Source organism: Coccidioides posadasii, chromosome 1 (genome assembly GCF_018416015.2).
Source record: "Coccidioides posadasii str. Silveira chromosome 1, complete sequence".
NCBI classification, from domain to species: domain Eukaryota; kingdom Fungi; phylum Ascomycota; class Eurotiomycetes; order Onygenales; family Onygenaceae; genus Coccidioides; species Coccidioides posadasii.
The window spans coordinates 8,118,836-8,143,345 of record NC_089407.1 but is presented as its reverse complement, the minus strand read 5'-3'; the positions used below and the strand labels follow the sequence as shown (position 1 = coordinate 8,143,345).

Here is a 24,510-nt window from a genome sequence, read left to right as displayed (position 1 = left end):
CTTGTCGAGGGTTAAAGCCAGGTCTTAGTGTCAGACGACTCCGTATCAGGTAACTATGGAGAGGAGTTGAAGGATCTTCGGCGTTCGAGACGATGCCGGCGGGAAGAAAGAAAAAGGGGCAGCGCTAGTCCTAATCTGGGGTCCATTAGCGAGCGAGATTCAAGCCACATGTGTGGCGCGGAGAGGCGGGTGCTGAGTAATCCACCCGGAATAACTATGTATCCGAATATCGGCAAAATATAAACCCGTGGACGGGATCAGCCGAGGTCAAGAAGGGAACGTCATTTCTGCGGTAAACTACGCGGAAGACTCCATACAGTGAGGGAGATCATACATAAAGTCTCCCGTGAGACGAACGCAGCTGGAAGAAGATAATAATAGCACCTCCTCCGTCTCTCCGCTCCGCTATGCACGACATGCAGGTTGGCAACACCAAACCAACATTGAATGGCTCAATGAGAGAGTCGATAATTGAGGCCATCCCACCGCCGTTTGGAATGCTCCGAGGTTATTGGCTAAGTCTCCCAATCGCTTGGTTTCTTTTTATGAGAATTTAGCGCGACCGCACGGGCTAAAATGTTCTATATTTGGACCGAACATGGGGAATTAAAGTTAAGCTTGTCTTCGGCGGCTGTTATTTTTGGAGCAAGGGGGGAAGAGGGGGTGTATATCAAATCGGATCTCCCTTGAAGGCGATGCATCCTCCAGCATTCTCCTTTCTATGTCCGCTCAATTGAAACCATCAAAATGGCTGTTACACGAGCTCACCCCGTTCTTCGGCTCTCCGACAGCCCCCAACGCCTCCTAACGTCAGACATGATCTCTCCTCCCCTGTCGCCTGAATCGGGATTTGATCCTAATCGTGTCACTCCCGCTTTTCTCTCTGCCTTGGAATATGTGGCAACCAAGTTTCTTTCGATGTCTATGCATGCCAGATTCATCGTCGCCCGTTTCACACCGCTCCCCATTGGACAAGGGTCGAATTTAAACATCATCCCTGTAACAACGCAAGACAAAGAAGCATGGGCGCTGTGCAGCAAATACGTCCGTCGGGCAGCAAAAAAGTACCACCTCTCCTCAAGCTGGATGACCCCACTCGATCTCTGCGACACACCAATGATGCACTGGGAGCACATCGTCAAACGGTCCCTGGTACAAGGTGACGTTCTTTTCAGCCACGAAGGGCTCTCGCTACTCAACATCGACCATGTTTATTCCTTAAAACAGCAGTTAAATGCCCTTTCTAGAAACAAAACCGACCATATTCCGAAGCACATATATCTCGATAGCTGTCTCTATTTGCTGAGGCAAACAATGCGAGAAACGCAAGGCCGGCCATTCACCCGAGGATTCATCCACTGTACATACGACCATCTCCATGTCCGTGATGATCTCCTCCTTCTCCTGGCAAAAGAATACCGAGCCCAATACGGCCAAGAAGCCATAGCCATGTTTAAACCGAGACCGAAGAACCAGAGGGAAACAAAATATTTTATCAATTGTCGGGGAAGCATGCAAAGGCAGCCAAGCATGCACCAAAAGCCTCGCACCCCGAACACTGCTACCGACGTGACACCAATTACGAGAGGCGAGTGGCAGTTTTTGTTGGAACAAAGTTTGGCCCATATGCACACAGGAGCTTTTCGATGAAAAATTCCCAGCTGCAATACAACCAACCTCTTCAAACAAAGATGAATGTCTTTACAACAACCCCAACACCGCTCAAGACCCAGAAGATTGGATGTCTGGAACCATGCCTTTCAGGGAACAGGGCCGTGCCACTGGGATCCGACGGAAGCCGTTAGATATACGGACATTGCCTCCTGCTGGACGCCGTTGAGGTCGAGACTCTTATGGCATGCGAACGGCCAACGGAATTGATGCTAAACCCCCGATAACCACGCCGGAAAATGGCCAGAAACCAGTAACGAAAGCCTTGGGTGATTTATCCGGCTTGATAAAAGGAGGTCAGAATCACGCCAGTTAGAAAAAGGAAATGGCAATTTCCTTCGGGGAATATTGAGGTGGATATCAGATAACTATAGCGCTCGATTGGGCGTCAACGCTTGAGGAATACTGGGTAATCCAGAACGACGGCTTTGCCGATTTTTGAAAGCCCCAGTTCCCCAAAAAACTGAGATATATTTGTATCAGAGATAGTTCTAAGCCATATACGAATTGAATGACTAAAGTGTCAGAGCATTTTACCTTGCCACGAGTAGAAAGCTGTCCGTGTTGTGGGATGCGAATCATCAGCTCTGGAGCAAACAAGGCAAACATGGAGCCTTCTTTCGCAGCGCAGATATTTTCAGGCGGTCCACGCCGGTATAGCAGCCCATGTTTCTGAAGAGCATTCCAACGCGTTTACTCTTCCCACATCCGCAAAAATTCGCTTCTTAAGGGCGGTTCGCGGGTTAAATACCCATGCGCCCGCGATTCCAACCCTATTTCGTCGCTACCTAGGAACCAAAAAGGTTAATCAGTCACAGCCGAGACCTCGAAACCAGGCCAAGATCCCAAAGTTTACGACGAAGTCTCAACTGATTGTGCGACGACCTAATACAAAAATGGATGAGCACCCGTCTGGCGATGAATCCCGTCGGAAGCGCGTGAAGCTTTCGGAAGCCGACGCAGCTGCAACGGCGTCTTCGGCTGCACAGCGGGCAACTGGTGGAGTTGGAAGACTTCGAGCAGCGACGTCGGACGATGTGCAGGCATTGAAAGAGGCGGAGGTAGGGATTACGGAGTTTGTAAGCCCAGATCTACCTGGGTTCTCGGGCATTCTTAAAAAACGGTAAGAATAAAGATCCCACGCCGGGGCGTGCTCTATGGCTCAGTTTCTGATGCCCACATACTCTAGATATACCGATTTTCTGGTCAATGAGATCCTCCCATCCGGTGAAGTGCTCCACTTGCAGGACATCAATCTTCCGGCGTCTTTAAAAGCAAGCTCGCAAAATCCTTCGGTGCAGAAGAGTGGGCCAGAGAAAGAAACTGCAGTGCGGGAGAATGGAGAACCCCAATCAGCGGACAACCAGCCGGGTGACAGAGCAACTGATGCGGCTGCAGGCTCAGCAGAGACACCCGCTGTAGAGGGTGGACGGGCAAACCCCGAAGTATGACTTCCCATAACAGTCACCGTGCAGGTCGGAAGCTGATGAGCGGCTTTAGATCCCCGATGAAGACCGAAAGATCCTAGAACAGCATCTTGGGCCAGATGTAGCGCAAAAGGTCCTGAAACTTTACGCTCGTGCACTTGCCAAACCGAATCTCAGAGCTGGAGACTTGGGCCGTGTGAAATCAGACTCAGTACCGGACAAAGAGACGAGAACAATCATCCACCAGGCTCTTCGACGTATATTTGGGGGCCGGATAGAATCTTCAACCGAAAGCGATAACTCGTTGCTAATCTCCTCTGTCCCTGTTCGAAGACTAAAAGCCCAAATGAAAGGTGGTGTTGCGGACAATCGGAGAGGGAAACTGGGCTGGAGTGAAGTCGGAGGCGAGTATCTCCATTTCACTATCTACAAGGAGAACAAAGATACGATGGAGGTGATCAATTTTCTAGCTCGCCAGATGAAACTAGGCGTGAGAGGTTTTAATTTTGCGGGCACAAAGGACCGACGTGGCGTGACGGTTCAACGGGCGTGTGTCTTCCGCGTCGATGCCGGTAGATTGGCAAATATGAATCGTATCCTGCGTAATGCTGCCGTCGGAGATTTTGAATATCAAAAACAGGGATTAGAACTAGGCGAGCTTGGTGGAAACGAGTTCGTCATAACCCTTCGAGATTGCGATTTCCCAGTCACTCTTGGAGAGGACCCAATCGCAGCCGCCTCAGACCTTGTTTCTACCGCAATGGAAAATCTCCGCGAAAAAGGTTACTTCAACTACTATGGACTACAGCGGTTTGGTACTTTTGCGACCCGGACGGACACGATCGGACTCAAGATGCTACAGTCAGACTTCAAGGGAGCGTGTGAATGTATTCTACATTATACTCCGGCTTGCTTGGACGCAGGACAAGGAAAGCCACGCGAAGGAGATGATATTCTTCTAAGCTCTGACGATATCTCCCGCGCAGAAGCAATCCACATCTTCGAATCAACCGGGCAAGCCGGTCCAGCCTTAGCGAAAATGCCGAGAAAGTTCACGGCCGAGTCCAACATCATCAAGCACCTTGGGAGAAAACAGAACGATTACATGGGCGCCTTACAAACGATTCCACGGAACCTGCGGCTGATGTACGTGCACGCCTATCAATCTCTCGTTTGGAACTTCTCCGTTGGCGAACGATGGCGTCTCTACGGCGACAAGGTCGTCGAGGGGGATTTAGTCCTAGTCAATGAATTTAAAGATCGTGATTCCGATCCCACCATTGCTGAGGAAGTCGACGCCGACGGCGAAGCCATCGTCTTACCGGACACTGCCGACAGCTCTGTTTCTGTAGATAGCGTGTTCGAGCGTGCACGAGCACTAACAAGCGAGGAAGCTGCCAGTGGGAAATACACCATCTTCGATATCGTTTTACCACTTCCCGGATACGACATCATCTACCCGCCCAACAAAATGACAGAATTCTACAAGACCTTCATGGGCAGTGAGCGGGGCGGAAAGCTGGATCCCTTCGACATGCGCAGGAAATGGAAAGAAACGAGTCTTAGTGGGAGCTATAGGAAGATTCTTAGTCGACCAGGCCCCGACTATTCGCTCGATGTGAGGATGTACACGGACGACAATGAACAGTTCATCAAGACTGACCTAGAGCGAATTCGTCAAAATGCCCACAACTTTCCAGCGAAGTCAACCAATGAGAACGCCAAAGTTGGAAATGAGGATATGGACGACAAACAGAAAGAAAAGCTGGCTGTGGTAGTCAAATTCCAGCTTGGGGCGAGCCAATATGCTACCATGGCACTTAGAGAGCTGATGAAAACTGGGGGAGCTAAGGTTTACAAGCCAGAATATATGGGTGGGAGGTGATAAAAAGCTTACAATAGTCTTCAAATTATCGCGAGGAATTTACGATATATAACACAAGCTAAAAATGGTTGGCCTAAGGCAGAGAAATGTAGAAATGAGCTCCCTCATAAGGGGAAATAAAAAGAAAAGAAAAGGGAGGGAAGGAAATAGGCACAAATCCATATCCAGTCAATAATCCACGAATGCATCATCCAGGAACAAACAAAACAAACCCCCCTGCGACGTGTCACAAATAACTTCAAAGCCATATCCTATGAAGTCCATACTCCCTATACTGAAAATGTTCACGAAATCCGTAGGTTTGGCCACCTCAACCCGGGCCATTGCCCATCATGCTATGTTGCTGCTGTTGCTGCTGTAGCGCTTGGGCTTGGGCTTGGGCTTGGGCTTGAGCCTGAGCTTGAGCTTGATTCTGAGCAACTTGTGCAGCAAGGATAGCACGCTGATGGCCATTTTCACGGTCTTTTTTCATAACCTCGCTAACGTATTGTCGAGAAATCTTTTCGAGGCCCTCAAAGAACTGGGCACGAAGATTTGGTGGATATTGAGAAGGATGACCGTATTGCGACATGTATTTGGCAGCCATTTCATTTCGCAGTCGTTGAAGATGACTTTGGTACAGGTTCCCGTAGTGCTGCGCCAGTGGATGCTTCCTAGGATTGTTGATACCATTGGGCTGTTGACCAGCTTGCTGCGCTGCCGCCATCATTTGTTGCTGCTGAGCTGATAGCTGAGGCATGCTTCCGTGATGTTGCTGCTGATGACCCTGCTGCGCAGCTTGCATCTGTGCCAATTGTGAGCGAAGTAGCTGTGCCTGATATGCCTGGGGGTGCATCGGCTGTTGCTGTTGTGGGCCTTGCGAAGGTGGTTGCTGTTGTGGATGGTGCTGCTGCTGCTGTAACATTTGCTGGTGTTGTTGCCGCTGCGCTTGCTGAATATTCTGTTGAGCTACTGCGTTTGCGTGCATTTGCACCACTTGCTGTGGATTAAATTGATGTCCGGCAGCAAGATTCTGCTGTTGTGCCAAAATTGCCTGCCTTTGTTGCATCATAGCATGTTGCTGTTGAGGGGTCATCATCATTCCGTTCATCTGCGGAGCCATCATAGCCTGGCCCATTACAGGAGTTTGTGCCATAGTGGTTGTATTCGGGCTGCCATGACTCATACGTTGAGTTGGAGTAATATTCCGCATAATCGGAGTGGCATGAGACATTGCTGGAGTTCCGTGGGGCATCTGGGGCGTTCCATGCGCACTATGGCCCTGTTGGCTTCGGCTAGCGACCATCGCATGGCTCATAACGTTCGGGTGACCAGGCTGCATAGAAACTGCGGCAGCAAGAGGGCTTCCTGCGGCCTCGGCTGAGCTACTCATTCCCATAGTAATACCTTGATTCATATTAGGCACCATTACGTGTCCTGCTAGAGGTGAAGATGCATGAGGCGTGATATTCCGTACAACCGGAGATGACTGGGGACCTTGCGACGCCGAGACGACATGTGGTGGTGGAGGCTGTGTGCCAGGGACAGCGGTCACGGTTCCTCGGGATGGAGGCCGCCGACTTTGCTGGGCAGCCATAAGCTGGGCTTGGTTTGGCGGTTGAGCGTGTTGGGCGGCAAGTTGCTTCCGTCGTTCTTCTCTAGCTTGCTCCTCAAGCTGGCGAAGCTCAGGCCGGCGTCTCTCCCTTTCGGCTTCTTGTTGCTCTCGCTTCATGCGATCCTGCTGGAGTTTCCGCTCGTGATCACGCTTCGCCTTTTCCTCATATTGAGCCCGAATATTTTCCAGTGTCTTAAACCTTGAAAACCGGGGCTCAAACGGCGCCGCGCCGCATTCCTCATCAACTGCAGATTTATTTCCACTAGCAGCAGCTGCAGTAATAGGCTCAAGTCGCTCATCCATAATAAGCATATATCGCTCCTCTTCTGCCGCGAGTGCCTCATCAGCCGCTAGTTCGGCAATTGTTCGTCTTCTGGTCTTAGGCGAAGGTGGCCTATTGCGGTGAAGAGGTGATTCCAAAGACTTGAGAAGCTTTTGGCTCGCGTGGAAGCTGTCGACCGGATCCAGATACAGTGGAGGCGCCGTAGCTTTAATCATTTTAGCCTCAAAATCCAACATCTCGTGCGGTTCCACCATCATTTTCTGGCGCTTTGCAGGAGGCCCACGATCAGTCGATTGGGATTGAGCCGCTGTCAAAGGGGTAGATGGTGAAGGGAGAGTCGCGGACGCTGAAGTCCGCGACGCTTGGTAAGCTTGCGATTGTCGACGTGGTAACGCTCTTGGATCGGGGGTCATTGACAGGATGGTTAATTCGGCTTGTAGTGATTGAGGAGTAGGATGAAGAACGGTGGTGAAGACCCTTGGCTCGGGAGAGTCTGCGTTCGCGTCATTAGAGGGTTCAGCCTGGACCTCTTTGTCTTTGTTTGGCCCTGACACTGCGATGTTCGGAGCCGGTGTGGTCTGACCTCGGGACTGTTGGTCGGACTGTGGAGCACTGCTGATTTTTGGCTGTGGCTGGCTCTGCTTCGGATAAGGCACATAGGAAGATGGAGTTATGTGTTCGTTATAGTTATGTATGGAAAATAGTGAACTCTTCTCTTTTGAGGATGATTTCGAAGAGTTTGGTTGGGCGGACAGTGATTTATGGTCGATAACCCGGACAATCAGGCAGCCTTTAGAAGGAGAAATAAGTTCTCAAACTCTCTCAGAATGAGCATGTGACGAGAAATCATACCTTCGTAAAATCTCACCCCGCCCCTGAGCAATTCCTCCATCATATCGTGGGGAATGGTTCCAGCCTTAATATGTGCGATGATGACTTTCATCTCAGAATTATACGGGAAGCTCCCATCTTGCTGTTCAAAACGAAAATGGGTAGGATGCAGATGTATGGTGAAGGACGGCGGTTGTTTCGCGTATTTCTTCAGAATGTATGACGTAGTTTTCACTGGGAACAAAAGGGCGGCTGTTAGCTCTTGTGGACTGGCACTGGTGCAATGAAGGAAATGGCGATCTCACCGTAGGGCTCAGGCAGTCGCTTTGCCGGTCGCTTATCACCGTTCACGGCATCATTGCTCCGGGCTCTTGTTGTAATGCGCAATCTTGAGGACGGGTCGGAGATCTTCAGCGGCTCCTTTCTCGCCCTCGCCAATTGCCGGTTGGACACGCCATTTATGGTCACGGAGTTCATCGACGGTGACGAGGCAGCTTGGTTTGTGGTGCCGGGCCTGCTTGCTGAAGCTATAGGGGATGGAGGGGGCTGCGGAGGTTTGATGCCGTTGGCCCCGGTTTGGACGAAGCTGGGCGTGGGACGTTTGAGTTTACCGGCAGGCGTAGCGGATTTGGTTGAGATGGCTGTCGCCATGGTCGCCTAAACCGCGCCCACAACCACACGGGGTTGACCGCTATTGGGGCTAAGTATGCAGTAATGCCGGCTGACGAGTGCTCGACGTTGCAGGGGCAGATATGGCGATGATGGATGAGTTCGGCATGTGGGGAGGGATCGGGAGGCGCTCCGGGTGGAGGTTGCAGGACCGGATATACCGCAAGTCGGGGCGCTATGGGACGCAGAAAGTGCTCTGCATGGTTCACATGGAACGGACACGACAGTCGGACGGCAGGCTGAAAGGAAAGGTGATGCGTAGGCGGGCTGGCTGTCGTCGTGATCGGAATGAATCTCGTCGACGGCGGATGTGATGCCAAGAATGAGGCTTAATGGGGCCACGTGAGACCTGACAGCTGACTAAGCCTTGAGTATCGGCCAGCAGAACGAGCGACTTTTATATCGGAGCACGGAGCACGCCGCACGGGAGAGTGTTGCTGGGAGTGAGAGTTGTGACAGCAGTGGAATAAAAATGTTGGGAGCATGTATTCCATAAAGTGTGGACTAATTAATATATAAACTTTCCAAGACAACATTACAAGCAAGTATCCTTGCGTATTGGTAGGCGAACGATCCCATCCCGGTCCTCCAAAGGGTATCTTTCTCATCCCTCCGCCTATTAACCAGCGGTGCCCTTTTTGCGCAGCACCAGAACCCATCCTCCATAGAAGTAATGAAAGAAGCATCATCGTAGTAAACAGATAAACGCCCCAGTTCCCCGCATTAAATATAAAATCCCGGTGCATCACGGGAAGCCGCCCGCTAAAAACCGACAGGCACATTACTCGTGGCCACAGACCCTTCGCTTCCAGTCATCTCCGGCCCTGACCCCATCCACAACATCAATTCGTTTCCCCAGGCCTATAACTCCCTCTTTTTGCCACCATCTTTCCCCTTCGGTTGCCACAGCCGACTCGTCATCGCTATCCACCAGACCTCCACGCCCTCCTTCATCGCCGACCACCACAACAGTTTGCCGGATCCATCTTGTTAGATTGTGGACATTTTCACCTTTATCTCCGGTTATACTCTCCTGCATGTACACGAGATCAGGCGAGAGGTTTCGGAGGATGTTTACGTGACCCGTTGGCGTGCTAAACGGCATAATCATCGACTCTTGATCGACGAGGACTTGGGCTTGATTGTAAAGTGTCTTAAAGAAATGAGATGCAGACGGGAAGTCATCACTGGCGGGCCTAGGTTCCACATCTTTTAAATCCCCCCGAGATTCAGCGCCTGCAGCTTCCTCCGGGCTGATATTGGAGTAGGAAGAAGCCATTGACAGTGCCTGGCGGGAGGAGTTCCCCTCGTTGGCACTCCTTGGTTTCATTCCCGGAGCATATATAAGAACGAAGATACGTGCCGCCTCGGGTTCGATATATTCTGGTAGGCGGGCAAGAATGGACTGTAAACATTAGCCACAAGCGAGATTAAAGCAAAAGCAAACCCCTTAACTTACAGCGTGTTCAGATGCGCTTTCCTCATCACTTTCACCACTGCATACGGATGACACAACGATAGCGACCGTCTTTCTCTTCTTCGCAGTGGGATCAGCAGCCAACGAAGCTCCACGAGGAAGCACGCCGGGCGCAGAGCGAGTAGGCGGCCCTGTAGAACCTGGCGCAGTTGTCTCCTCAGCCCATCTTGAATAATCTTCGAAGTCGTTCGTCCCCTCCTCACGGTTTGCGCTCAAGGCTCCTCCAACGGCAGCTCCTGCAGCTGCAACACCAGCAGCGACCGTCTTGCTGGCACCGTCAAACAATTGCTGGGGACTCGGTGTCCGGCGCCAGGCGCCTTGCATTCGAGATATCACGCTATCCTCCTCACCCGGGGATCGGTGTTGGGTCCCAGTGGTAGTCCCTTGCGCATATCCTGGATCGTCGGCACCTGGGTCGAGACCAATAGGCGCGCGACCCTCCTGTCCATCATTATGTCCATCCTCGTCGCCGTCATTGCGCTCACTCCATACCCAAGCGACCAATCCAACAGCAGCAACTGTAACTGTAACAGCGAGAGGTACCCAGTATCCGAGAGCAGTGCGTCTCCCGCCTGAGCTGAAACCGGCCGGGCCTCGACGACGATTGTCTCCAAAGTACCGGTCTGACATGAGGGGCAGAAATCAGTGGATGTCAATGAACGATTTGCCTTTTGCGGTGCGCTGGTTGATGCGAGCAGGACAGCTCATTGCGTCCTGTTCCAGCAGAATGGTGATTCAGAGTGCTGTCGCAGGGGATGATCGTGATGGGAAGCGCATCGTCGAGGGAGCGGCAGGGGGGTGCGAAAAGGCAGGACGGGCGGGCCTTGGTGGCTGCTCCCTTCAGCCTCGGAACTTTGAGCAAAATGTGGCTGGCACATGAGGCTGGCAATGTTTGTACTGTTTGCATATTGCTCCATGACTAAGCAAAATCTTATCATCATGTGCTTGTGAAGTTTGAGTCGGAGCTGCGGCGATCATCGAATGACTCCGTCAAAAGGTGTTCACTGTGGAAGAACGCGACAGCAAGCTCCGGACAGCATGGGCTTAAAAAGTAAAAAAGTGCAGATGATCTTTTTTTAATTCAAGCATCTTCCCTTCTCTGTACTCCGTACTGTTTTATAACATTCCAGTTTGGTCCTCCGCTCCAGCAATACCCTATCTTATCAGGCTTATCCCGCTTTTGAAAAGCAAATTTGATATTCCCCGCCAGCCCGACATTGAAAGCGGTATAATAGGAAAACGCATAGTTACCAAAGCTTTTTAGAGGAGAGCGCTGTTCGACAAGAATCCCAGACATTTGCTTCCACCTATTCTATTGAACAATGCCTCATTCAGGGCCCCCCTTAGGGTTCCAGGCCCTTATCCTTTGCGGCCCTGGCGTCTCTCTAAACACGTTTACATCCATTCCAGAAGAGTTCCCCAAAGCCCTAGTACCTATTGCAAATCGCCCTATGGTCTGGTACCCTCTTGATTGGTGTTATCGCATGGGAATTACAAGTAAGTACTGTATCGCAACCATGCATTGTATTCACTCTCAGGCGTGCTATGTTCATAGGTTAAATGGATCTATGAGTCCACACAGTAGTTTATATTCAATCTAGTTATCTTAATATTTTGTGGTTTTGTGGGTTAGATAAACTATACGCCTCCGCTAACTAGTTGACCAGACATCACACTCATCACACCTCCAGCCAGCAAGGCAGCATTGGAGGCATCCTTATCGCAAAATCCGCATCTAACATCTCTGCCACCCCCGTCGGCCACAGTCATATCCCCGGAAAGCCTAACTCTCACCACAGGCACAGCAGAGCTTTTGCGGTTACCGGAAGTTCAAGCATGCATAAAATCAGATTTCATAGTACTTCCCTGTGATCTGGTCTGTGATGTCCCAGGAGTGACATTTCTAGAAGCCTGGATGACAACGCATGGCGCGCTCGATGCTTCGTGGGATGGAGACTGGCTCGAATCAAGAACTTCCAGCTTGATAGGTGTAGGCGGCGAGAGGTGCGGACGAAGAGGTGGAATAAGCGTGTGGTATCCTACAGGCCCGGATGGCACAAAGGTGAAGACTGAGGTCGCTGACTTCCTTGCGATCACGCCCTTAAATAAGGATGAGGCACCTGCAGTACGTCCTGGTAATAACGATGGTCCGTCCTCCTTGGCAAAACTGGTTTATACCATGCCGATGGACAGTTTGAAGGATATCATGGAAGAACACCAGGCACTATTGATGCGGCACTCACTATTAAAACGTCACGGCAAAATTAAAATGCTAACAACATATCGTGATGCCCACATCTATATATTCCCTTACTGGGTGAAGGAAATGGCCATGATGAACGAGAAATTCGAAAGCATCAGCGAAGACTTGGTAGGATGGTGGGCAAAAGCCGAATGGCAAAGTGGTCTTGGAGAGAAGCTGGGCCTTCGGGAGATCTTCGACCCCGACAGGGATCACGGAAACAAATACAGCATCAAGCGTGACCAGGTGGAAGAAGACATTGACTTGATGTCTATGAGCACCACAAAGTCTACGAGATGGCTGGATATCAATCCCAATGGTACCGTGTCCAAATCCAGACCTGGTCCCCTAACGCGCAGCGACACCCTCCAAGAAACCGAAGTATCACCTCCACCCGAGAAGCTCGTCGTCCCTCCTGTGCTGGCATACATCCACTCCTCAAAACCTTCGGAATCATTCATCCGACGTGTCGACAATTCCTCCTTGCTCCTTTCCACCTCTCTTCGTCTCGCCAAACTAGAAGCCATTAGCGACGCCACCGAGTCCTTTTCGCCATTTGCTCATCAAAACAAAATCGCCCACCCAGCCGGCATCGCCCAACGCTGCACCGTCACCAAAGCAGACTGTCTTATCGCCGAAAACGTCACCGTCGAAGAGAAGACGGTCATCAAAGAGTCCGTTGTCGGCGCAAACTGCCATATCGCCAGTGGTGTCCGACTTACACGCTGCCTGCTCATGGATGGCGTTGTCATCGGCGAGCGAAGCCAGCTTTCCGACTGCATCATCGGGCGGAGGGGTAAAATCGGGCGTGAGTGCGTGTTGAAGGACTGTGAAGTGCAGAACGGGAACGTGGTTCCTGACGAAACGGATGCAAAGAACGAACAGTTCATGATTTTCGAGGGCTTGGACGAGGACATGGCGGAAATTAGTGATGGTGAGGAGGAAGAGGGGTTTGATATGCGTGATGACTTTGAAGCTTAAGCACTTTTGCTTTCCCCTTCTTTTCCCTAGAATCCTGCGCTGACCTTGTGCATCTCATGCTTCCTACCAATTGCCGAATAAAAAGAATAAATTATGGAACCAATGATTTTAGATCGTTTCCTGACAAGGTTTGATCCATACAAAATGGTTGTGCAAATCAAATTTGAAGGCCTGATAGGCAAAAAAAAAAAAAGAAAGTCGAACTTCCTATTCGGATAATAATACTTAAACGAAGGTTATCAATAACCTAATACCGATATTCAAGCTGAAAGGTCTCGATATAAGCAAGCACCGTAGATTGCAGTAGAGCTATGCTAACTCGCTCTACGGTAGCCAACGATAGGCACCTCGGAGAAACAGCTGTATGTAGGTACGCGCCAATGATGGCGCTGGCATGTCGAGAATTCTAAAACAATGTCCGTAAAAGCTTGAGATCAGGAACAACGAATGTGCCAATAAGTCAAAAGATTGAGTCTCCAGAGACTCTAGTTCTAGATGTTGATAGATCCAACAGTCTCGGACCGAAGGGGGGAAATCCCGCCTGGATAGAACCCGTGCAGTTCCTGAGCTAATTCGCACCCAAGCTGTGAACAATCAAATCCACAACTTCAATTATTTTTGTTCACATCATATTCATAGACTGGGTTGGGTGGGTATCACTAGGGCAAATATGTGTAACAGTTGGATAGCGTTCTCGCGGGCTTGAAATAATTTGTAACCCTCCCACAAATCTCTGAGAAGGAGAGGATGTGGGCTTTTGTGCCTCCTTTTGGCAGTTGTGTGTTCAGGGATCGCATCAAAATGTTTAGTTGAAACAGAGACAGCTAGCAAGTTATTGTCAGCATCATTAATATTCTTTAGTGGTGAGCTAACCCTACATGCGGCAATGTTTACCCCTACTTCCAGAGTTTTCTGGTGCTGGTGCTTTGGTTGCTTTTTTATGCAATCATTCACCTTGGCTCTTGGTGGTAACACCTCAGCCTGCGATCTCTTCCTCAGCCTATATGGATGGGGGCCTGGGGCACTTTCTTGAACAGTATCGCGCTCTGCATTAACTATGGGCGAAGTCACTTTCGCCTGTGATTCCCTCCTCGCACTTCGAAGATCGTATGGAAGAGATGTTGGCACACGCCCTTACATATCACTGTGCCCCTCATTAGCCCTGTCAGAATATTTCACCCGTGATTGCCCTTGCTTTTGTAGATTATCTGGATCTTTTGAGGGCAAACTCTTTTGCAAAACAACGCGGTTCACCCCTTCAAAATCAAAAAGATCTTTCTGCAACCCAGGACTCTGGTGTTGGTGAACGCTCTTTCCTACTGATATATGTGCTTCGGCATTTGCAATCAGGCTGGCGGCCCTTGTGGAAGCGGAACTGGGGCGATCTAAGGATTGCGAGGAGTTAATGCGGGAGCGGGTTGTTGTATCGGATACATCACAATCGCCCGGAACTAAGCTATCTAGAAACTTTTGGGAGACTGGCACATCTCTGGCCTCGTCAAAGAACCTTTTTTGTCCAGAAAAGAGTGGAGGCGAAGAGAATGCTGACGAAGACATGATATTTGAATTTGGCAATTGTGGTGGACTGGAAGATAAGCTGATCCCTGACACAGCCAGATCTTCCATCTCAGCATTTCTGGATATGCCAGAAATAAAAATAAAGATATGCCAGCACCAGGCGGTGGCATCGGGATCAAACACTCGGGTGCTGTAGACAAAGGGAAAATATTCCGCGGGTTTGTTATTCCATCAACTATTTCCACCTTTTGACCTGTAATCGAATCAGCAGTCACAACTGGCGAAATTTTTGGGGTCATTTGAAATATAGGAGGGACAGATATCACGGTTTTCTGGAAGTTAGCTGCTTAACTGAAGATGCGTTTGGTTGCAGACACAACGCAACAGCAGGGGCCATATTCATGTAGGACGTCTGCGGTCCCCGTTGTCTTGGGCCCATTCCTAAGCGACATGTTCAAGCAATACTAGCAGTGCAGTTTCCGGCAAACTCAGTAGATCCAACCAGAATACTGCAACTATTGTAGCCGCTTCTTTCTCATGAACACGTCGGAGGTAACGCGCATCCTTAATGGCGTCCCCTGGGCCAACATGCTTAGGTCCAGCATAGGTGGAAAGGTAGGAAGACAGAGTGGCTCTGCAAAGGAAACCTGATAGCGCATCACCGGAGAACAAAGGCACTAAAACTATATTCCTAGGTTTCCACACCTGATCTATTCAAGTGCATATTGGTTATTTCTTGCCGATGATTTTGTTTGACAGGAACACAGTGAGTTCTGGGGATGACCGAAAGGCTATTGGGCAGGAGCTTGAGCGCGCATCCTCATCATTAAAGAGTGAACAGCGGAAATCCAGGGATGTGGATGTAGCGCATATCCAAAGAAGCCCAGCAATGGGATACGGATGCAAAACCGTCAGATAATTCTTTCTTCATGATAGCAAGGACCGACAAGAGACCAACAGGCTGCTTATATTTATTAAGCAGACAGCATGCACTCGCCTTGACGTAGATTAAAATACTTGATAGCTAGCAACAAGTCACCAGCCTAAGCCAAAATCAAGTCTAGCTAGGATCCCTGGAGAATGCGACTTTCATCATCCTAGAGTTTTGTTAGCAGCATCGTGACAGTCAGTGCTGACTCCATTGAATGAACAACCACCTTTCTGGAGCAATCCAGGAGGATGGTGGAGAGAAGAAGAAGCGTTGTTGAGCGTTGAATCGAATCAAGCGTCCCGCGTGTTTTTCGTCGACGGGCGGTTGATCAGCGCCCAACACGTGATGCGCTGACGACGGCGCGGGCGGAGAGCGGCAGCCAGAACGCGGATCCCAACCTTCAACACGCCGACAGCTCCCATGCAAGCCGCAGTTAGCTGACATTGGTTGCGATCTCCAGCAAACCAGAGTGCCGACGTTGCTCACATTCAAAAAAAAAATGAGTGGCTTTAAGGGGATCATAAAGGATGGGTGGCATCCGAAGGGGAGAGACGGCGGACGAGAGAGCTGGCGTGGCGACTTCAAGGGGATCAACCAAGTGGTAAAGTGTTCAAGATCTCCTGAGAGTTAGTGATATGTAATGCTGTAGCTAACTCTGTGAGTCTTAGGCCGGATGGGTGGGAAAAGGAAAAGACCCCAATGCCAGCCAGAGAACAGAGCATGTTGCACGCCCACTGTCGAGCCTGAAGGATCCATCGTCTTTTGCACCACCTCCGAAACGCAGCAACACTGGGAACGGGGCGTCATACACCCCTCCTCCGGTTCCATCCCGCCGGCAAGCTGAGCAGGAGACATCGAAGAAACCTGCTCCTCCGCCAGTCCCTCATCGCGCGTCCACCACAGGCCTCTCAACCAACCGCTTCCCGACGCCTCCCGTGCGGCAGGAAGGTGACGGCACAGCGACAAAATCAAAACCGTATCTACCACCACGACTTCCTCCCCGAGAAGCGCTGCCCAGCACTGCTTCCTCTCCACCTCCTCCACCCTACGAAGCCGTTCAAAGAGCGACAGAGCCGTATCTGAGCCAAGGTGCCACGAGTCGTCTGGCAAAGGCGGGCGTCTCGGTTCCAGAATTGGGCATCCAGCGTCAAGGAAGCAATACTTCAAGCTCTCAGAGCCCAAATTACGCTTCCACAGCGATCAACGCCACAAATGAATTGCAGTCGCGATTTTCGCGGTTGAACACCTCTTCTTCCCCTGTTTCCTCTACTCCTGCCACTACACACTCTCCCGTACAAGGCGTCACTCCGCAACAATTCCAAACCGCAGCGACCGCAGCTTCACATATCGCATCCCAGCCCGCCGTCCAGCAAAATATCCGCAGTAATGTCTCCCCTGGACAGCATCCGGCGCCCCCAGGACGCACAAACAGCTTCCGAGACCGACACGAAGACCAAATTCAGTCCGTGAAGGGCAAACTTAACGGATTAAACCAAAAATATGGGATTACCAAGCGGATCAACGATTTTATAGAAGACCAGAAGTCGCCAGCTTATCCAGATGCTCCTCCACCTCCGCCGGGGCATCCCTCAAGTCAACCAGCTATCCCAAATCATCCATATTCCTCGCCAAACACGTCAAGGCCCGATCTGGATGCATTGAACAAGAGAAAGCCACCACCTCCGCCACCACCGAAGAAGGCATCCATGCATTCAAAGCCGGTTAATCATTCCCCCTCCCCACCACCCCTCCCGTTGAACACGAAGCCGCGATGAGTGCTTGTTTTCCCCTTTTCTTTTTTCTTTTTTCTTTTTTTTTGTTTTTGTTCTGTTTTCTTTTACTGTTTTATGCATCATCACCGGTCATAGGAGTAAGGTTCGGACGGTTTAGGCGGGTTTTAGGCATTTTATTTTACACTGGGAGCAATTTTAATTAACCACCGGGAAGTGAGTAAGAATATACATTTATACTTGTATACATACATCCCAGAGAGAGTCAGCCGTGAAGCAGATAGAGTAGTTAACCCGCGTACTGACTAATAAATATGTAGATACCTATGAATTGCCAACTTGACAAGACTGCATCCAAGTAGGCCTGCCGGCTTATGTGAAGAACAAGGAAAGGGAGGAGAAATTCATGGCTCATGGTTGCATCGCCTGCCTAGGTTTAAACCTACGTTGATGCTTGGTTTATTCTCATACATTCAAGCAGACCACTTATCTAGGTTGCACTTCTGGCGATCGATACCCAGAAACATGCTCAAGTGTGGATGGGCCTATACCCCGATCTCCCCCTTTTCTTTGTTCTAAAGCACATCACGGGCAACAAGGACTCTGGATGGAAGGGCTATCCAACGTTAAGTGAAGTCGAGGGTTGAAGCATACACATTGACGAATGGTCGAGGTGAAATGATATACAGCGATTTCACTAAGCAGTCAGCGTCACATCTTTATGTTAGAATCTATTTCTTTCATACAAGATTGACAAGCGCTGCCGTGACTTGATTACAACACTCGCGCTCATTCTCTTCAGCAAGAACGTTAGCGTCAATATTTCCTCTTTGGCAGAGTCTATACCCCGATATACGTGCCCAGCCAAAGGATACGATGTCTTCCCATCCCTCAGAAAACATCCCTCTCGCCCTCTCCACAAACTGGTTTCTCGCAACCCCACCTACGTTCCCTTACCCAGAGCTTCGCGCGCACGCGCCCATCTCGTCTGCTACATACACCTGGGAATACATCGAGCGCATTGACCCCGACCCGTCCAACTTGACCACACACCCAGGAGTCCTTAGCCAAGACTGGACCGTAATCGGGGCAGTGCAATGGGAACTGGACATGAGCATAACCAAAATTCGCGTGCAATGGAACACATCCGACATCACCAACACCCTTCGCTCCGACATCAAGCACCTCCCTTCCTCGGCGCACGGACCCAGGGGCAACACCCGGGAACTTACCCGGGAGCAATTACTCCTCGCCTCTCAATGGTACGCGCCACACATCCTCTCCTTCGCGCGCTCTCGTCTCGGCACCACCGTGGCGGACGGGGAATGCTGGTCGCTCGCGTCGGCGGCCCTACAGCACACTTGGGGCGCGGCTGTGAGGGAAGGGCACGAACCACCGCAGCCCAGCACGGGCCGGGTGCACGGGCAGTTGGTTCTGGACTGGGACGTGTCGTCGCTAGTTCCGGCAGCGGGAATCCTGCAGGCGGCGGACGTGCGGGCAGGAGACGTCCTGGAGCTCAGCGATGCGCATTTTCGACATATTAGGGTGCTGTTGGGCGGGCTAGCGAGTGGGGAGGAGAATGTTCAGGTTGGTGAGCATACGGCGATTGTGGATGCGGTGGAGGGGGAGAAAGTGAGTGTGGTTGAGCAGAATGCCAGGGTGGAGAGAGAGGTGAGTGTAGGCGCGTATGATCTTGGAGAGATGGTGAAGGGGAGGGTGAGGGTGTTTAGACCAGTGGGAGGGAACGGGACGGAGAAGATGAGCTTGAACGGGCTATGTGAGGAATGGTGATGTTATCGATTCCCAGCTGCCTGCCCGTGTGTATGTAGATCGAGGTTACGTGTACTCCGTATTCATTTGAAAGACATTTTCCACGCGTTTATCCGTGGTTTGTTCCTTGCCTGGGGCATCCAAAGTGCTAGCCACGGACCATTTCGTGTTCAAACTCCCCCCCGGCCTGGGTGTCGTTTACTCCGGCGATTGGCATGCAGCCAACCCCCGCGAAACCCCAGATCCCGAGTTCCAAAAACCCCCCCCACATACCACCCTTTGATCGGCACGGATCTCACCTTCCGGTACTCCGTAGAAATGCAACTGAAACAAAAGGGAGAGTAAGCTAAAACGCCAGCAGGATTCCCCCGGCTGAGCCCCAGGATGGCCCTTGCTCAAACATCGAATGACAGCGCCAGAAAATGCCGAAGGGATCGTCGAGTTGCGATCAGGCCGTCCCTCTTACACCGGCGAAGGATGCTGAGTCCTGCAAAGCTACGTTGAGAACTGCAGGGATCAAAGGGCATGGAGACATGCAGGAAATGCATTTCTTTTGGACAAAAAAGAAAAAAAGGCTATCCTAATCAATAATACACGCTCTCACTCAAACAGCAGACAGTTCATTGAATACCAGAGCACACTTGGCAGAAAAAGCACAGAAATGTAATAAACATGAAAAAAGAAAAGAGAACACATGTAACAAGAAATCGGGGGAAAAAAGGAATGGAAAAGGACAAAGTCAATATTTAGCCTACCACTTGATTAGGAAAGAAACAAGAGGAAAAAAAAAAAAAAAAAAAAAAAATGAAAAGGTAATTGAAGGACAGGTGTACCTCGCTGGACAGAACAAAAAGGAAAAAAGAGAATCGATCAAACCACGCGGGGAGAGTCAGCAAAGGAACGAGCAACCCATTAAATAACTAGTATACGGAACTGGGATACACGGTGCCAAAAAAAAAAAAAAAAAAAAAAAAAAAAAAAAAAAAAAAATTGGTAAAGCAACGGAGCCTTCTTTTAGGGTTTCGGGTGTAATATGAGAGGAGTCGTAAAGGCAGCGGGGTCTCTTTTTTTTAAAATGTCGTGGGTAGAGGGAATGGCGCACAATGCTATGTCCCTGTGTGGAGGTGGAGTGGTTGGCGTGACAGGCTTCCGAGTCGTCATCAAAGAAAATAGTGTATAGAGACGTCGAGGTCGAGACAATCTTCGCATCGAGAACGATCAGGACAAAAAGAGTATGGTAAATAATACACATAGGAAATCGCTAGAGGAAAAAAAAAAAAGGAAAAGAAATTCTTTGCGGGAGAAAAAAACGCCGCCGATGATGCAGAATCGTTAAAAGAAATGTGTATAGACTTTGGATGATTCATGCACTTCCATCTCCTGTCCATGTAGTTAGCGAATCCGACCGTTGCCACCACGCTCGATGCGAGACCTGGCTTACCATTTTAAAAGTATTAAGCTCCTCCTTGATCTGCTGAGCCAAAAGAGGAGTCAAACGATTACAAGTCGCAATATCCCCACGACGATCATATTCGCCGCTAGGCCATGTATCATGAAACTGAATTCTAGGGCTGAAAGAAATATTCTTGACGGTATTCTGGGGTGTGACTGGAGCGCTGCTTGCTCTAGCGCCACTAAAGCGGCCAGGCGGAAGGAAATATTCTTCGCCTTCAATTGTTACAGAGTCTGTACGACGATGACCAGAGCCCGGGGGCCGCTCATCGCGTGGTGTGCTGGGCGCACTGGAGTGTGGAGACTCAGCGAAACGAGCCTCTGACGGTCGCATAGCTGGAGAAGAGCAACCAGGAAGTGTTTCTACATGACACGTTAGCATCTGGTCATACGAAAATGTGGCTAAACGAGACCGTACTCTTGAGAATGCCCTTCTTTACCGCAGCTAGAACCTCAGCCCTTTCCTTATCTCCACCCAAGATACTCTTGCGCGAACGAACACTGTCGGTCTGCTCAGCACTCCTTCCAGAGCCTGTTGTGTCTTCTGAATTTCGCTGGATTCCTCGACTACCACTTGGACTCTCCGTTATGGCGGCAGATGGCATCTCACGCTGAGCCTCGACCGTCACTCTTGAAACCTGAGGCACCATTGGCTCTTCCCGACCAGTCTCGAGCGAGACATTATGCAGAGACTTGGGTCGGAATAGCCCCACAAGTGACCGAGTAGATCGTTTAACGTTCTTGCCCATCTTACGCAGCATGATAGACGCAGAGGATGCGGTGGATGAGACCGAGATGTTATCGGTCGAACCTGTGAAAAAATGGCGCTGGCTCGTGTAGATGTTCTCACCGAGACCACTAGCCTCCTGCTTTTCAGCGATGGCGGCTTGCTCGGCACCGAGTTCTTCATCGAGCTGCTGCTTGCGGGTCATTTCTGGAACTTCAGGTGAAGAGGCAACACGAAGCTCTGCGACACTGCTGAAGGAGAGTGCTCGTCGTAGTCTCGATTTCCCTTTCCCACCTTTCTTCGAGATCTCGGTGAGCCGCTTTGCAGCCGCGCTTTGGAATTTGGTCTGATCGGAGGGTGCATCTCGGGATTTCCCATCGGGCTTCTTTTGTGAATCATCTACATTCATTTTAGAGGCCTTGGAGAGAGGGGAGGAATTAGCGCGTTGTGATACTTCGGCAGGTCGTGACGGTGTCTGGTTAACCGATTTGGAATTAGGCTTGGAGGCGCTAGGTTGAGTAGAGCCCTAAATGCAAAAAAAAAAAAGAAAAAAAAAATTTAGTAGTGCATATAGATACCAAGATGGAGGAACCTACCAGGCTCGACGAACGAGAGGGAGTTTCCAACCGATTTCCAACAACAGAGGGCGGCATCTGGGGCGAATCCGTCTGCGATTTCAGGGGTGATTCCGCGGAACCAAGAGGAGACTTGACCTTTGGAGAGAACTCTGAAGGTGCAAAGTTAAGAAGGGCGGCGTTGTCCAAGCTTCCAAGACTCCTACGTCGATATCTCTTTGCGAGCTCTGGCGCAGGTTTGTCAGTGTTGGGAACGTTGTCAGCACTGGCATTTCGGCTGTGCTGGGAAAAGTTCGTCTTGAGTTCCGGGATCTGAGGTCTAGAAAATGACAATGCGGGGTACTTCTCGCCCAAGACTGCGTCAGGGGTTGCTGATGGACTCAGCGGCGCTGCAGCGACGGTAGTTAACGCAGATGATGGAGTCAGGCTTGCCGGCTCAGCACGTCGCTGACCACGACGGTAGCGATCAGGAGAAGGTTTCGAGGATGGAGAGGACGGAGCAGGAGGCATTGAGATGGGGATAGAAGGCAAAGACATATCTATGGAAGAGAGGGGACGTGGAACACGGTCTGGCTTCAGGTGGCGGGAAGGTAAGGCCAGGTCATCCTTTGAACGTGAGGAATGGGCGGATGATGTGCCAGATGCAGAAGAATTAGTAGATACCGAACCAGCAGCATGATGGTAATGTGTACGAGAGGGGATAACGCCAGGGTATGTCGGGGAGAGGTCGGTCTGCGACGCGTGGCTCCAACTGTCCGCTTTCATCTGGGAGAGGCTGTGTGGGCGTGATAACTGGTTACCAGCGTTGGCCAAACCGGGAGTGCTGGTAAAGGCGTAAGGTGCGACGGGCTGGGCTGACGGGGAAGACGACGAGGAATGTCTGTAGCCTGGGACGGGGCCGACGCCGCTGTAGGACTGCCGGTGGTGTTGGTTATTCCGAGCCATTTGGTATTGTTGCTGCTGCTGCTGAGAATGCAATTGCGAGGTGCCAGAGGAAGAGGCGGGACGGGGTTGAAGCAAGGTGATAGTAGTAGCTTGCTGGGGGATCGTTTGAACCAATGCGGCCATGTTTGACACACTTGCTCTATAGTTCGAAGAAGGGGGGTGGGCTTTAAATAGGTCGAGAAAGCGAGAGGGCAAGTCTAGATCTAAAGATCCGGCGACGCTAAAGTGATCACAACAGGACGTGTAAGCGAGGGGAAAGTGAGCAGAGAGGAGGACAATCTATCAGTATCACTCTAGTCAGCCAGAAACTCTTCACCATTCAGCCCCTCGTAACCACCCTCCAAAGAAAATCAAAGGTGGTCTCTATATTTTGCCGGGAAGTGAATCGTCGAGGAGGGCGCAGCGATCGAAACGATTTCGGTAGAAGCGGGGAAAAGAGAGAGAGAGAGAGAGAGAGGAGTGGGGGGTTTGAGGAAGAGAGTTCGCATGAACAGCGGGAAGAATAAGGGTCTCACCAAGACGTGAAATGTAACAAAACAAACAGCCGCTGAGACAACGCCCCGAGTGGACGATGCTTTTAACCACGGCGAACACGCATGCCGGCGAGAAGAGAGGATGCAACGAGACGATTCTTCGATAGATTCGTATGGGTCCAAAGGCTTGGAGAAATGTAGAAGAAAAATGAAAGAAAAGTGGGAGAAACAAGGGTAAAGCACTGGCTCGTGTCAACAGCAGTCAAGGATGACGACCAAAAGAAACAAAAAAGCAAAGGGAAAAAAAAAAAAAGAGAAACAGCAGCTGCGACAGCACCAAATGGAGAAGCAAGACAAGGGACAAAGATATACTGTTTCAAAAATCAAATGGGGGGAAACGAGCTGAATAGAATCGAAGGGGTTGGAGGGGAGGCTAGGGAGCTGACGGGTAAAATGCCCCTTGAAGGAGCAGCTGAAGAAGGCGTGCGGAGATGGATGGAGCGAGGGAAGAGGAAGAAGGTCAACGCCAGCGATGAGAGAAGAAGGAAGAGAGGAAGAGGTGAAGGGGGGAGGGGGAGAGAGTGTGAGAAAGCAAGAGAACGAGTGAGAGAGAGAGAGTGTGTGTGAGTGAGAGAGTGAGGGAGAAGAGAAGAGGGAGCGAAGTGAAGTGAGGTGAGGTGAAGTGAGAACGAAGTGAGAGTGAGACAGACAGACCGAAGAGGAGAAAGACAGCCTGTTCTGGTATGGTAAGATTGAGAATAGGGGAAACAACCCACCAAGCCAATCAGCAACTGGCGTCAAATACCAGCTAGTCCCAGCCCGGCCTAGCGCCAGCCCCACCACGATCTCCCGCCCGCTGCTGGCCAACGCGCACCCTGGTTGGCCAGTCCTCGTCCGCGGGCTCCAAAAACAGCTTAGCGTCCCTGACTCAGCACGGCCCTGACACCAACCCACGGCCGGGAGGTTGCGACTCACGACTCATTACATAGTCACTCGACGCTGGGCACTTCCTGTGTACGTACTCTGTACGGAGTAATATGTAGCTGGGCAGAGCGGGGCGCAGCCACCCCCCCCCCCACCGTTAGCGAGTTACAGGGCATTGTCCTCTGGCCCTCCGGGCTCCTAACACCCTAACCATGCCCTAAGGCTGCTCCCTAACTTCCAGGTAGCTCCAGAGTACAAGCCAGCGGCGCACCCCCAAAACCCTGCACTCTACGGGGTCCGGAGTACACCTAAAGAACCTCAACCTCGAAAACCCCTTGGGTGCCCTCGCACCACCCCACGCCAAGAGCCCACTCGCCAACCCGGGGGTTGAATTTCAACCGCATC

At 50.8% G+C, this 24,510-nt stretch overlaps 8 protein-coding genes across 8 annotated transcripts; 5 read left to right on the top strand and 3 right to left on the bottom strand.

The window, feature by feature from the left end:
- Positions 1-747: 747 nt before the first annotated feature.
- D8B26_002491 (uncharacterized protein) lies at positions 748-1,753 on the top strand (the record flags this gene model as incomplete). Its single annotated transcript, XM_066123849.1, has 1 exon — positions 748-1,753. One exon carries the CDS (start codon positions 748-750, stop codon positions 1,648-1,650), a length of 903 nt encoding a protein of 300 aa, XP_065979924.1. The 3' UTR covers positions 1,651-1,753.
- Positions 1,754-2,567: 814 nt separating this feature from the next.
- On the top strand, positions 2,568-7,493 carry D8B26_002490 (uncharacterized protein; the record flags this gene model as incomplete). The annotated part of the gene is made up of 3 exons (XM_003071856.2): positions 2,568-2,794; positions 2,861-3,116; positions 3,172-7,493. 3 exons carry the CDS (start codon positions 2,568-2,570, stop codon positions 4,981-4,983), a joined length of 2,295 nt encoding a protein of 764 aa, XP_003071902.2. The 3' UTR covers positions 4,984-7,493.
- Positions 5,294-8,342, bottom strand: SPT20 (Transcription factor spt20; the record flags this gene model as incomplete). Its single annotated transcript, XM_003071855.2, has 3 exons — positions 5,294-7,650; positions 7,713-7,925; positions 7,997-8,342. 3 exons carry the CDS (start codon positions 8,340-8,342, stop codon positions 5,294-5,296), a joined length of 2,916 nt encoding a protein of 971 aa, XP_003071901.2.
- A 440-nt stretch (positions 8,343-8,782) lies between these two features.
- D8B26_002488 (uncharacterized protein) lies at positions 8,783-10,639 on the bottom strand. The gene is made up of 2 exons (XM_003071854.2): positions 9,820-10,639; positions 8,783-9,765 (listed from the first exon to the last, which is right to left on the bottom strand). The coding sequence occupies exons 1-2, from the start codon at positions 10,465-10,467 to the stop codon at positions 9,142-9,144; spliced, it is 1,272 nt and encodes a 423-aa protein (XP_003071900.2). The 5' UTR covers positions 10,468-10,639; the 3' UTR covers positions 8,783-9,141.
- Positions 10,640-10,836: 197 nt separating this feature from the next.
- Positions 10,837-13,175, top strand: D8B26_002487 (uncharacterized protein). The gene is made up of 2 exons (XM_003071853.2): positions 10,837-11,334; positions 11,505-13,175. Exons 1-2 carry the CDS (start codon positions 11,160-11,162, stop codon positions 13,058-13,060), a joined length of 1,731 nt encoding a protein of 576 aa, XP_003071899.2. The 5' UTR covers positions 10,837-11,159; the 3' UTR covers positions 13,061-13,175.
- Positions 13,176-15,975: 2,800 nt separating this feature from the next.
- On the top strand, positions 15,976-17,553 carry D8B26_002486 (uncharacterized protein). Its single transcript, XM_003071852.2, has 2 exons — positions 15,976-16,110; positions 16,178-17,553. The coding sequence occupies exons 1-2, from the start codon at positions 16,009-16,011 to the stop codon at positions 17,282-17,284; spliced, it is 1,209 nt and encodes a 402-aa protein (XP_003071898.2). The 5' UTR covers positions 15,976-16,008; the 3' UTR covers positions 17,285-17,553.
- A 562-nt stretch (positions 17,554-18,115) lies between these two features.
- D8B26_002485 (uncharacterized protein) lies at positions 18,116-19,030 on the top strand (the record flags this gene model as incomplete). The annotated part of the gene is made up of 1 exon (XM_003071851.2): positions 18,116-19,030. One exon carries the CDS (start codon positions 18,116-18,118, stop codon positions 19,028-19,030), a length of 915 nt encoding a protein of 304 aa, XP_003071897.2.
- Positions 19,031-19,519: 489 nt separating this feature from the next.
- Positions 19,520-23,819, bottom strand: BNI4 (bud neck involved protein). Its single transcript, XM_003071850.2, has 5 exons — positions 23,224-23,819; positions 21,785-22,987; positions 20,880-21,714; positions 20,451-20,824; positions 19,520-20,389 (listed from the first exon to the last, which is right to left on the bottom strand). The coding sequence occupies exons 2-5, from the start codon at positions 22,829-22,831 to the stop codon at positions 20,342-20,344; spliced, it is 2,304 nt and encodes a 767-aa protein (XP_003071896.2). The 5' UTR covers positions 22,832-22,987; positions 23,224-23,819; the 3' UTR covers positions 19,520-20,341.
- Positions 23,820-24,510: the final 691 nt, after the last annotated feature.

Bases quoted from the DNA above. Each gene is read 5' to 3' on its own strand.
- D8B26_002486 (XM_003071852.2), top strand. From the start codon at position 16,009: ATGAGTGGCTTTAAGGGGATCATAAAGGATGGGTGGCATCCGAAGGGG. The intron at 16,111-16,177 runs GTAAAGTGTTCA...TGTGAGTCTTAG, and splicing joins TCAAGGGGATCAACCAAGTG to GCCGGATGGGTGGGAAAAGG.
- BNI4 (XM_003071850.2), bottom strand. From the start codon at position 22,831: ATGGCCGCATTGGTTCAAACGATCCCCCAGCAAGCTACTACTATCACC. The intron at 21,715-21,784 runs GTAGGTTCCTCC...TTTTGCATTTAG, and splicing joins CCTCTCGTTCGTCGAGCCTG to GGCTCTACTCAACCTAGCGC. The intron at 20,825-20,879 runs GTACGGTCTCGT...CGTGTCATGTAG, and splicing joins AAAGAAGGGCATTCTCAAGA to AAACACTTCCTGGTTGCTCT.
- D8B26_002487 (XM_003071853.2), top strand. From the start codon at position 11,160: ATGCCTCATTCAGGGCCCCCCTTAGGGTTCCAGGCCCTTATCCTTTGC. The intron at 11,335-11,504 runs GTAAGTACTGTA...CTAGTTGACCAG, and splicing joins TTATCGCATGGGAATTACAA to ACATCACACTCATCACACCT.
- D8B26_002488 (XM_003071854.2), bottom strand. From the start codon at position 10,467: ATGTCAGACCGGTACTTTGGAGACAATCGTCGTCGAGGCCCGGCCGGT. The intron at 9,766-9,819 runs GTAAGTTAAGGG...TAATGTTTACAG, and splicing joins AAAGCGCATCTGAACACGCT to TCCATTCTTGCCCGCCTACC.